The 12,276-nt window shown below is 37.3% G+C and overlaps 1 protein-coding gene across 2 annotated transcripts in view; it reads left to right on the top strand.

Moving 5' to 3' along the window:
* Positions 1 to 12,276, top strand: part of CEP83 (centrosomal protein 83) — a 144,084-nt gene that overhangs the window by 58,939 nt on the left and 72,869 nt on the right. For both annotated transcript variants that reach the window (XM_037064687.1, XM_037064686.1), the window contains exons 2-3: positions 988 to 1,261; positions 2,223 to 2,373. In XM_037064687.1, coding sequence (XP_036920582.1) covers positions 1,089 to 1,261; positions 2,223 to 2,373 — 324 coding nt within the window. In that variant the 5' untranslated portion in view covers positions 988 to 1,088. The remainder of the gene's footprint in view (positions 1 to 987; positions 1,262 to 2,222; positions 2,374 to 12,276) is intronic.

Here is a 12,276-nt window from a genome sequence, read left to right as displayed (position 1 = left end):
AAAGTATCCTTGAAAGACTTTCTCCCCCTTTATTAAAATATGATTTGACAGGAAACCAAAGCAATCCCAATTTTAGTTGAAAAGTCCTCTAATGTAATAGGCAGACATCACGTTAATTTATCAGAAATGATGTATTTCAACCAAGAATGAGTAATTTAATAGGCAGATTTCAGAGGCTAAAAATCTTTCTTGTAGTAAGAAAAAGTAATTCATGATAACCCCCAGTGAGGGGATGCTATTAGGAAAACTATATATTAAGTTTGAGGAAGATCAATGAATTTAAAAGGATCAGAATTATTTTGGTTAAAATACTTGTTTTTAATTACTTATAGTAAGAAGATTCTGTCATCATTTTTTACCTTTCGATGAAACAAACATGTCGTTATCTCATTGTGCTGGGTCAGTGCCTCTGGGGATAGCCAAGATGATTTAGAGTCCATGTAGGAGGTGACCAGTATTAGTGTGCTGACTGATTTCTCACCTGAATTCGTAGCCTGACTGCAGGTCATCTTTTGTCAAATATAACACTTATTGTAGCATTAATCACATACACAGTTATATACTGAAGGTCATCTTTGCGAAGATTATGATTCTCCCTAGTCGCTTACCAAGTTCCATGTGATTTTTCCCCTGATTTCAGAACGTGGATTTTTTACTAGTATCTACCCTTGAAGTTTAACCCAGTAGCTTCAGGAAACATCTGGGGTTTGTGAACCTGGGAGTATACCTGAATGGGAAAAGCCATTCAGTACTTCCAGTTAGGTTAGTACTTGAAACTGTGACCTTTGTGGTCACAGAAACTTTGCGTGGAAATAAAAGAAAATTTGATAAGGTGTTATTCAACTTTATTTTTGAATTTTCTTTTATGAACAGTTGGAAATCTGAAAGTTATTTTTATTATAGAATTGATGAGGAGGATAATAAGTGATAAAAAATATAACACTGAAGAGTTCACTGATTGTTAATTAAATGTATTTCTTCATGCAGGTATAATTTTGCCTCCCAAGATCCTGTCTTAGCAAGAAGGAAGTGGAAAATAATCTTGGAAAGAAAACTAAGACAATAAGAAACCTAGAACTTGTTTTCACATGGTTGTCAGCTTACCGACCAATATGGACACTCTTCCCACCATTTGTCCTCCTGGTGGAGACACTGGGCTGTCAAATTCTCACTCTGAGTTACAAAAAATGTTAATTGATGAAAGGTTACGATGTGAACATCATAAAATTAATTATCAGACTCTGAAAGGTGAACACACAAGGTAAATTACATAAATTTGGAGGTGAGGGGCTTGATTAAAATTTTTTTGAATGTTTGCTCAAGAACATAGAGTATAGTTTTGGGCAGTATTTTTACATTTAAAACTTAGTACAATAAAATGTTTGCTTTAAAATTAGTTTATTCAAACCTCAGCATGGTGTCAAATGGCTTATTAATTTATGTTTTGATTTTGTGTTTTATTTTACACTTTAAAAATGTAATAGGCTTGCCCTGGCTGGTGTAGCTCAGTGGATTGAGCGTGGGCCTGCGAACCACACGATTGCAGTTCAATTCCTAGTCAGGGCACATGCCTGGGTTGCAGGCCAGTTCCCAGCAGGGGACTCACGAGAGGCAACCATATATTGATATTTCTCTCCTTCTGTCCTTCCCTTCCTCTCTAAAGATAAATAAATAAAATAAAATAAATGTAATAGGCCTTTTTTTAGAGCAGTATTAGGTTTACAGAAAAAGAGTGCAAAGCACAGAGTTTGCATATACTCCCCCTCAAATTTCCCTATTATTAATATCTTACATTTTTGTTTCAGGGAGCCAATTTTGATATATCATTAACTGAAGTCCATCGTTTACATTAGTGTTCACTGTTTGTATTGTATATTCAGTGGGCTTTGACATAAGTATAATGACATGTATCTACCTTCACAGTATTGTACAGAATAGTTTCACTGCCCTAAAATTCCCCAAAAGTCTTGTTTTTAAAGGAGCCAAGACATATCAAATTAAATGTATCTGTGTGGCTATGTTTGTTTTTTCTCCTCAAAGGAAAATTATATCAGAAACTATAGTGTTAATAATTAAATGAAACTCTATAAAGAAAAAATATTTTCAATTTTAATAGAATATATGGTATTGATTTTCTGTAGTGTTGGTTGACTTTACATAAAAATAATGCACTTAGAAAGTAAACAATACACTTACATTTGAATTCTTTTTTAAAAAATCAGGTTGCAAGATGAATATACAAAGACACAAAATGAACTCAAGCACCTGTTAAATGAAAAGCAAACTAATCAGGAAAAAATGCAGTTGCTGTTTGAAGAGCTTAAAGGGGAATTATTAGAGAAAACTAAAGACTTAGAAGAAATAAAGCTACAGGTAGGAAAATGTATTTGAGCTAATATAAAAATTGTCAGATATTTAATGAAAGTAAAGTAGTTTGGTGGTATAATTTTCTCTCTTATAGTCTAGTTTTTACTACCATGTAGGGTTTAACCACAAAACTTATTTTATGTAAATTTGTATTCTCTTACCTATTCTGATCTAAATAATCTTTCACCATTCAGAATAATTGAGGGAAAGGCTAGTTTGAATTGATAAAAATTTACAATGAAATATTTTTTTAAAGAAACATTTATAATTTTTTAAGTATTATAACTGAAACTAAGCTAAAAAAAATGATAGTTTTTTTAAAAGGAGCTGTTTAAAAGACACTATAAAAACACTATGTGCACATAATTTTTGTACACAATTTAAGGTAAATGGAGTCCTAAGCAAAAGATAGTTGGTACTAAAATACTGACTACACTTTCTTTAGTTAGCAGTATTTTTCATACCATTTGTTTTTCATTTACCCAGAAAGTAGAAAAAAGTTTAACTTCAGTAGCAAACTTACTATATATTTTAACTTAGTAGGTATTAATAGTGATGTTCTCTTACAGCTTTGTACAAATGATAAAGTATTGCTAATCTTGGAGTCATAAGTTGATAAAGTAAAATGCCTTCTTTGAAGTCATCTAGCATGGTGTATGACCCAACTCATGGCTTCCTTTGACAGCAGTGTTGGAAGTTTGTCATTCATATCTTCCTGTAATATTCTATTGTTGGCAACAGCAGCACTGAGCTTGGGCTGGAGCCTCCACTGTGCTTACTGCTTCATTCCTAGCTAAATTTAGGACAGTTAAACAAAAAGATAAAAACTTCAGAGGGAAATGTAACTTAAGCCTTTAGAATTGGTAAATTAATTTGTTTTGCAAAAATTGAGAAGCCTACATGAAGGATCTGTGAGCACTGAATTTAAGACACTGAAAGTATTCTGTAAGCATTGCAAATGTCTATTTCTTGAGAGTAACATCTGTACATGCTTATTTTTACCACGGACAAGTAAAGAGTAAGCTTAAGAAGACTAGGTGGTTATATTAATATCAGATAACATAGATTTCAAGGCAAAGAGTATCACTAAAGATAAAAAGAACATTTTTGTAACCAAAAACGATTCAATATCCCAGGAAGATGATGACCTGAGTTTTCTCATGTGGTAAAGGAGATAAAAGTTTTTACCTAATAGGGGTTGTTGTGAGGACTGAGATAACTTACATTTTTAGGATAGTATCTGGCACACAGTAGATACTCATAAATGATGGCTATTTTTATTCTATTTGAGTACAGGCTCCATGAGACCAGGAAGTGTTTTTTTACTGTGTTTCTAGTTCTTAAGACAGTACACAGAAAATTGTTTGTTGAATGGATGACATGAATAAATAGAATAAATTAATGAGTCAGAATTGTCATGTTCATATGTAATGTTGCACTTCTTGTCTTACGTGCATTTAGAGCCTCAGCATCTTAGAGTAGGTAATCATCTAGTTCTGAGTTGAATTGTGTCCCCCAGAAAGATATGTTGAAGTTCTAACTCCAAGTACCTCAGAATGTGACCTTATTTTGGAAAGAGGGTCTTTTCAGACACATCTAAGATAAAGGTCTGTGGAAGTGTGGTGGGCCCTTAAACAACATGACTGCTGTCCTTAATAAAAAGAGGAGGACAGAGACAGAGACAGAGACACATGGGCCGGGGATACAGGGGCGGGGAGAGTATCCTGTCTAGACAGAAGCAGAGGTTGAAGTGCTGTAGCTGCTGAGAACTTGCAGTTCTTGTCAGCATACCACCAGGAGCTTGGACGAGGCATGGAAGGATCAACCCTACAGTTTTTAGATGGAGCGTGGCCTTGATGACACTTTAGACTTCTGGCCTCCAGAACTGTGAAACAATAAATTTATGTTGTTTTAAATTAACTGATTTGTGCTGTTTTGTCATCACAGCCCTAGGAAACTAATGTACTGTCCAAAATACAGTTCCCTTTCAGAACATCTGTGATAGAGCCCTTTGTTGTGTTTCAGTGCTTTCAGTGCTAGAGAACCTAGTGAACTTGTAAAGGGATCCAAGTTCATTTATGAATTAGAGTATGTTCAGCATTTTTTCTCTCATATTGCAATGAGGTCATCCTCCCTGTAGTCTCTGTGTTGGTTCTTGTAAAGTTCCTTGGATTGACACAAAATAACTTTGGTCATTTCCCCATGTGATAACTTCCCAAATGTTTGCTGAAAAATATATTTCTGGTAAAGTTTCTGTTTTTCAAGATAAACATACCCAGTTTCTATGTGATATTTGCCTGGCAAAAATAAACTAAAGAAACATTTATTTTATTTATTTTTATATATACATACATGTATATATGCTGAATATCTGTATCATTCATATATATATAAAGCAATTTAGCCATTTGCTTTAATGGATGTTTGCAATTTGTACAAATTGTGAGTTAAGTTCAGTAAACTTGGGTAAGATCAGCAAGAAATATTTCAGTGAAGGTTTATGAAAGATGATTACTTTAAAATATACATATGTTGTCTGCCTGCAAAATACCTTTTCTGAGTCAATTTAATATCCTTTTGGCTTTTATAGAAAAATTATGTAAAACACATTTATTTGAAAACTGTCTGAGTCGCGTGTAGTTGTAATGAATGAGAATAGTATAGGATGATTTTAAAGATGAAGTAAGACAATTCATAGAAACTGTTAGTATGATGTTTTAATGTAGTAAATGGTTAGAGCATGTTAGCTATTATATTGCCATTATGTAACATGTTAGCAAAAGTTTCTTAAAATGTGGGAGTCATTTGATATATTTCTGATAAAAATTGTGAAAAATTACCAAAATTTATATGGTTTCTTTGTGCCAGGCAGTGAAAACTATATAACTTAGTAAGTTTATCATTTTATTTGGTTGCTCAGAAGCTCAGAGCAAAATTTTTTACTCAATTTAAGTCATTAATTTGTTGAGAATATCTGACACAGCAATATTTGCCCCCTTAAAACATTCTTTGGAAAATATTGGCCTATTTTATATTACTAATATGACAAATGTTGGAGTGTTACAGATTTGTTTTTATAGATTTAATGTAGGCAATGACACACAGACTGTTAGATAAACATCCTTGGATGTTTCTGTTGAGACATGCAGTGGCAGTATTCCATTAGACATCTAAGACACAGCATGATTTCTTTCTAAAATCACATGAGGAAATTCCTCTAATTCTACGTGTCTGGCGTATGTGTGCTTTGAGAGAGTGGGAGGGAAGTAAGATAAATTTTTTATGTGTGTGCTTGTTTTTAATAAGATATTTAGATTATAAAGAAAAATGTTATAGGACCCTTTTTATTTATTTTTATTTTAATTTTTTTAGATTTTTAAAATTATTTTATTTTATATTTAGAGAGAGAGGAAAGGAAGGAGAGAAACATCAGTGTATGGTTGCCTCTTGTGTGCCCCCAAGTGGGGACTTGGCCTGCAACCCAGGCATGTGCCCTAACTGGGAATCAAACCAGCGACACTTTGCTTTGCAGCCTGCGCCCAATCCACTGAGCTACGCCAGCCAGGTATTTTTCTTTTTTTATTACTTTTTATTTTGTTGTTCAAGTAGTTGTCTGCCTTTCCCCCCATCTTTTTTGGAGACCTCATGGATCATCAGAACTCCTATACAGTTCTTTATTCCTCTGCATAGGTCCTGTTTCCATCTGTATCATTTTCCTACTGTCTTAAGGGTATTCATTAACATTTTTTATAGTGCAGATCTACTAGTGAGAGATTTTTTCATCTTTTATATATCTAAAAATATTTTAAAGATATTTTGCTAAATATTGAATTCTATGTTGATAGTTCCCCTTCCCCAATACTGTAAAGATGTTCTACTGTGTTCTCTTTTACATTGCTTCATATAAGGAATGTACTTTTATCCTTAACTTTGTTCTATGTATTCAGTGTCTTTCCACCTGGGCTACTCTTAAGATTTTCTCTTTACTGCTGATTTTGAGCAATTTGATTAATATGCCATTGTACTTTTCTTCATCTTTCTAGGGATTATGGGTCTGTGGGTTTATAGTTTTTCTCATTTAGAAAAATGTTTGACATCCCAAAATATCTTTTTTCCTACTCGTCATCTCCTTTTGGGATACTAACATTAAGCATTTAAATTTCTTCCGTAGCTTACATGTGTTCTGGTTTTTTTTTAATTTTTAATCTTTTTTGTCTTGTTTCATTTTGGATAGTTTCTGTGTCATTTTCAGGTTTGCCGATTTTTTATTCTGCATTGTATAATCTGCAATTAAGTTCACATGGTGTACTGAGTATTCAGGAGCTTTTGACCAAGAAAGGCATGATCCCATGTGTCACCCCCTCATTCTCTTGATCTTACCACAACCTACTTTTTTTGTTTCCCTGCATGGAAAAAAAGCCCTCAAAAGGAAATGTTTTGATAATGTGGAAAAGGTGAAACAAAAATGGCAGAAGCACTAAAAGACATGAAAATTGACGACTTCAAAAACTGGTTTGAGCCCTGGCTGGTGTAGTTCAGTGGATTGAGTACGAGCCTGTGAACCAAAAGGTCGTGGTTCGATTCCCCATTTGGGCACATGCCTGGGTTTCAGGCCAGTTCCCAGCAGAGGACGCACAAGAAACAACCATACACTGATAATTCTCTCCCTCTTTCCTTCCCTTCCCTTCTAAGAATAGATAAATAAAAAAAAGAAAAACTGGTTTGAGTGGTGGAAAAAACATCTCTATAGGTTTGCATCAAATGAATAGTACGTTGAAGGTGACTGAAGTTTAAATGAGTAAGAATAAACACATAACTTTTTATAAATTCCATTTTTTAGGTCCCCTCTCATATTTTGAAGCAAATCATATTGTTTCAGTCCTCACCAGTTTAGTATATATAAAGCCTAGAGGTTAAGACGCCTCAAAAAATGTCTTTAATTTGATTGGATCCAAGATGGTGGAGGAGTAAGTGGAACTAACCTCTTCCTGGGACCTGTAAGGAATTACAACTAAATTGTAGAGAAATCATCCAGAATAACCATCTGAAAACTACTTGGAGAGAAGCCTAATAACCATGGACAGATAGGAAAAACCACTTCAGCACAGTATGACTGTGCTTCTCTCTTGTAGGAGACAAGAGAGGGTGGGCTGGGCTCTGATAGGCGGCAGCTAAAGTGCCAGAGGGATATTTCAGTGGTCAGGTTGGGTGGGGGGGGGGGGTTCCTCCTGAGAAGTGTGAGGTCTAAACCCCATGCTGGGCTCTTGAGCCTACAACATCAGAGCCAGAAAGGAACCCAGATAACATCCCCCTGTGAAAACCAGAGGGTTTCTGTCTGACAGGAAGAGACAGCTGGAGATGGAGAGAGCCTCTTAAAGGGCCAAAGCACACAATTTCATTTGCAGCTACTTACCCTGGGTGCAGAGCAGCCTAGAGATGTGAGAAGAGAGTCTGGGGTTGGTGGCTCTGGGGAGAAAAGTAAAGGAACATTCACCAGGATCCCTGTGCTGAGTCATTCCCCATACTGAGGAGCCGTCTCTCACAGGCAGAGCACTCTGAATGGCATCAGACTGAAGGGAGGCAGTACCCTTACCTACAGGAATTACTCTGTCCCACCCTGTGGTGCTTAAGCCAGGCTGCTGATTACAACTTGATTGTATTAACAGCTAATCAGTTTAATGTCTGATTGGTTTAACCACTAAGGTGGGAAATCCAAAGCATCCAAAATGGGAAGACAAAGAAACAGACCCCAGTGATAGAACAAGTGAACTTTTGAGAACTAAATGAAATGGAGGCAAATAATTAATCAGATAGAAAGTTTAGAGTAATGATTATAAAGATGCTCAACAGCATGGAAAAAAGACAGAAACCATAAAGGACCGGTCAGAAATAAAGAATGCAATATCTGAAATAAATAATACACTGGAAAAAATAAACAGGTTAGATGAAGCAGAGGATAGACTTGGTGTTTTGTAAGACAAGGTAGAGAAAAACACCCAGGCAAAGCAGCAAAAGGAAAAAAGAATTAAAAAATGAGGAGAGCTTAAACATCTTGGACACCATGAAGCATAACAACATCTGTATCATTGGGATATCATAAGAGAGTGAACAGGAGATCAAGAACCTATCTGAAGAAATAATGACTGAAAATTTCCCTAATCTGGTGAAGTAAAAAGTTGCACAAGTCCAAGAAATTCAAGAGAGTCTCAAACAAGTTGGACCCAAAGAGGCTTACACTGAGACATATTATAATTAAAATGACAAGGCTTAAAGACAAGGAGAGCATCCTAACAGCCACACAAGAGCAAAGCATGGAGTTACCTACAAGGAAGCACCAGTTAGACTGTCATCTGATTACTCAACAGAAACATTCTAGGCCAGAAGGGAGTGGTGTGAAATATTCAAGGTAATGAAAATCAAGGACCTACAACCAAGGCTATTTTACTCAGCAAGGTTGTCATTTAAAATCGAAGGAGATATAAAGGACATATGGACAACAATTAAGGGGGTTGGAAATGGGAGGGAGGTGGGCTGGGATGGTAGTAAAAGACAGAAAACTGTACTTGAAAAATAATTAAAATAAAATCGAAGGAGAGGACTGTTAGTCAAGATGGTGGTAAAGGCAGACATGGCTCACCTCTTCACACAGCCACAAAAAAATTACAACTAAGATATAGAACAACTGTTGCTCAGAACCAACAGAATGGAAGTCTGACAACTACAGAAATAAGGAACCACATCTATCCAGACTGGTAGAGGGGCACAGACAAGGAATGAGCTGGTCCCATACTTACACATAATGGATAAAAATTCAGAAGGGATATCTTCAGAGCAAGGACTCCCAGCCACACACCAGGCACCCCAACCCAGGGTTGGGTTCCAGTGCCAGGAGGGTAAGTCCCCACAACTTCTTGCTGCAAAACCAGCAGGGATTATGTCAGTGGGAAAAACTACTGGATTCCCAAGTAATTCCTCTTAAAGAACCCACACAGTGTATCACTTACTCAAACTCACTCCCTCTGGGCTCTGGCATGGGGGTGGCAGCTTGAGGTTCACCAGTGGCATGCAAGGGGAGGCCGAAGTATCTGGCATCAAAGTGAGAAGCGATTGTCTCTTTTCTAGACCCCCTCTCCACAGACCTCATGGACTGGTGCCGTATCTAAGATTCCATCAATCTGGCTAACACTGTTTGACCCACCTTGGAGATCCTCAGATCCTCTGCCCCACCCAACTTGTAGACCCACCCAAGCTGCTTTTCCATATGAATGGCTAGTCTTGGCTTATGCTTCAAAACTTCCTGAATCCTCTCCAACAAACAGCAGCTGGCTTTATGTGGGAATCTCCAAGTCCAGCACAAGTAGCAGTCATCTCAGATTGCTTTATAGATCAGGCATGGTGGCCCCATCCAAAACACAGGTGAGGGCTGCTCTTGGCCTGCACCATTTGGTAAACCATGGGGCCAGCACATCCAGTAGACAGCTACAGACCACAGTGGAACACTACCACCCTGCCTCTGCACAGCTGATTCTCCATAGAGGGTAGAGGTTGTTGGTAAGTGGTCACAGCCAATCCTTGCAGCTGACAGGCCTTGGTAAATCTCTCCCATTGACCTTCCAGCAGCAACCAAGGCTCATCTACAAAAGGAGTGTATACTCAGTCCAGACGAAGAGTGCACCTCAAGTACCCAGCTTAGGTGGTAGGAGAGGCTTGCCATTGGACCCTACAGGACACCTACTACATTAGGCCATGCCACCAAGACACAGAAAGCGGCTCTACCTAATAGTTAGGAACAAATACAGGGAGGCTCTCAAAACAAGACAAAGAAACGTGGCTGAAATGAAAGAACACATTACAACTCCATAAAAAGAGCTAAAAAAAGTGGTGATAAGCAATCAGATAGAGAGTTCAAAACACTGGTTATTAGGATGCTCAAGGAAGTTAGTGAGGACCTTAACAGCATAAAAAAATCCAGTCAGAAATGAAGGTACACTAATTGAAATAAAGAACAGGGAAACGAGTAGACTGGGTGAAGCGAAGAATCAAATCAATGATTTGGAACATAAGGAAGAAAAAGAATCAGGACAACAAAAAGAAAAGAGAACCCCCTCCCCCCCAAACGAGGATAGTATGAACAGCCTGTGGGACAGCTTTAAGAAATCCAACATTCACTACATAGGGATACCAGCAGGAGAAAAAGAGCAAGAAATTAGAAATCTATTTGAAAAAATAATGATTCATTAAGGAAAACTCCCTAATTTGGTGAAGGAAATAGACATGCAAGTCCAGGAAGTATAGAGGGTCCCCCAAAAAATAGCTGCAAAGAGACCTACCCCAAGATATATCATAATTAAAGTACCAAAGGTTAAAGATAATGAGGTGGAGGGTGTGGGAGAATGGGTGAGAGATGAGGGGATTAAGAAGTTTATATAGGTAGTTACAGAATACCCATGGGGGTGTAATGTACAGTATAGGCAAGGGAGTAGCCAAAGAACTTACATGCATGGTCTGTGGACATGAACAAGGGTGGGCGGATTGCCTGAGGGAATGGGGGCTGCTGGCTGGAATGGTGCAAAGGGGTAATAAGCAGGACAACTGTAATAATATAATCAATAAAATATAAATAAGAAATAAAGTCTAAGGAGAAATAAGGAGCTTCCCATACAAGAACAAGTTAAAGGAGTTTGTTAACATCAAATCAGTATTGCAACAGATGTTAATGGGCTTGCTTTAAGAGGAAGAAGAAGAAGAGAAAAAAATTGTAAGAAAATAGTCTAACAATAACATGGTACTACATGTGTGTCCAACAATAATCTCCTTAAATGTAAGTGGCTTAAATGCTTTGACCAAAAGACAGAGGGTAACACTGGAGAAGAAAAGGACCATATATATGCTGCCTCTAAGGGACCCATCTCAGATGGATAGAGACACACAGACTAAAGGTAACTCAACATCAAGAAAATAACCCAATTAAAGCATGGGCAAAGGACCATACTAACTGAATAGACACTTCTCCAAGGAGGACATACACATGGCCAGCAGACATATGAAAAGATGCTCAATGTCACTAAGCATCAGAGAATGCAAATTAAAACCACAGTAAGAGATCTCACACCTGTCAGAATGGCTATCATCAGTAAATTAACAAATAACAAATGATGGTAAGGATGTGGAGAAAGGGGAACTCTTTTTGCACTGTTGGTGGGAATGCAGACTTTTGCAGCCACTGTAGAAAACTGTGTGGAATTTCCTCAAAAAACTAAAAATGAAGCTGCCTTTTGACCCAGAAATACCGCTGCTGGGATTATACCCTAAGAATCTTGAAACACTAATTCAGAATAGCCTACGCACTATAATGTTCATAGCAGCACAATTTACAATAGCCAAGGGTTGGAAACAACCTAGGTGCCCATCAGTAAATGAGTGGCTCAAAAACTGCGGTGCATTTACGACATGGAATATTGTGCAGCAGAAAGAAAGAAGGAGCTCCTACCATTCATGACAGCATGGGTGGAACTGAAGAACATTATACTAACTGAAGTAAGCCAGGCAGGGAAAGACAAATACCATGTGATGTCACCTATAAGTAGAACCTAATCAACAAAACAAACAAGCAAGTAAAATATAACCAGAGACATGGAAATAAAGAACAAACTGACAGTAACCAGAAGGAAGGTGGGAGGGGGATAATGGGGAAAAGAATGGAAAGGGTTGTCAAGGAACATGTATAAAGGACCTGTGGTCAAAGCCAAAGGAGAGAAGGATTCAGGGTGGAAGGTGGGGTGGGTGGAAGAGGGGAAAGTGGTGGCGGGAAAATGGAAACAACTGTACTTGAACAACAATTAAAAAATAAAAGTAATGGGTTGGAAAAATATTTCATGTAAATGGAAAAGAACACAAAGCTGTGGTAGC

The sequence above is a fragment of the Sturnira hondurensis genome, unplaced genomic scaffold (assembly GCF_014824575.4).
Source record: "Sturnira hondurensis isolate 20B ecotype Veracruz unplaced genomic scaffold, ASM1482457v3 Scaffold0015509, whole genome shotgun sequence".
NCBI classification, from domain to species: Eukaryota; Metazoa; Chordata; class Mammalia; order Chiroptera; family Phyllostomidae; genus Sturnira; species Sturnira hondurensis.
Note: the sequence above shows the minus strand (reverse complement) of the source record. Positions and strands in the feature narration are given on the sequence as shown.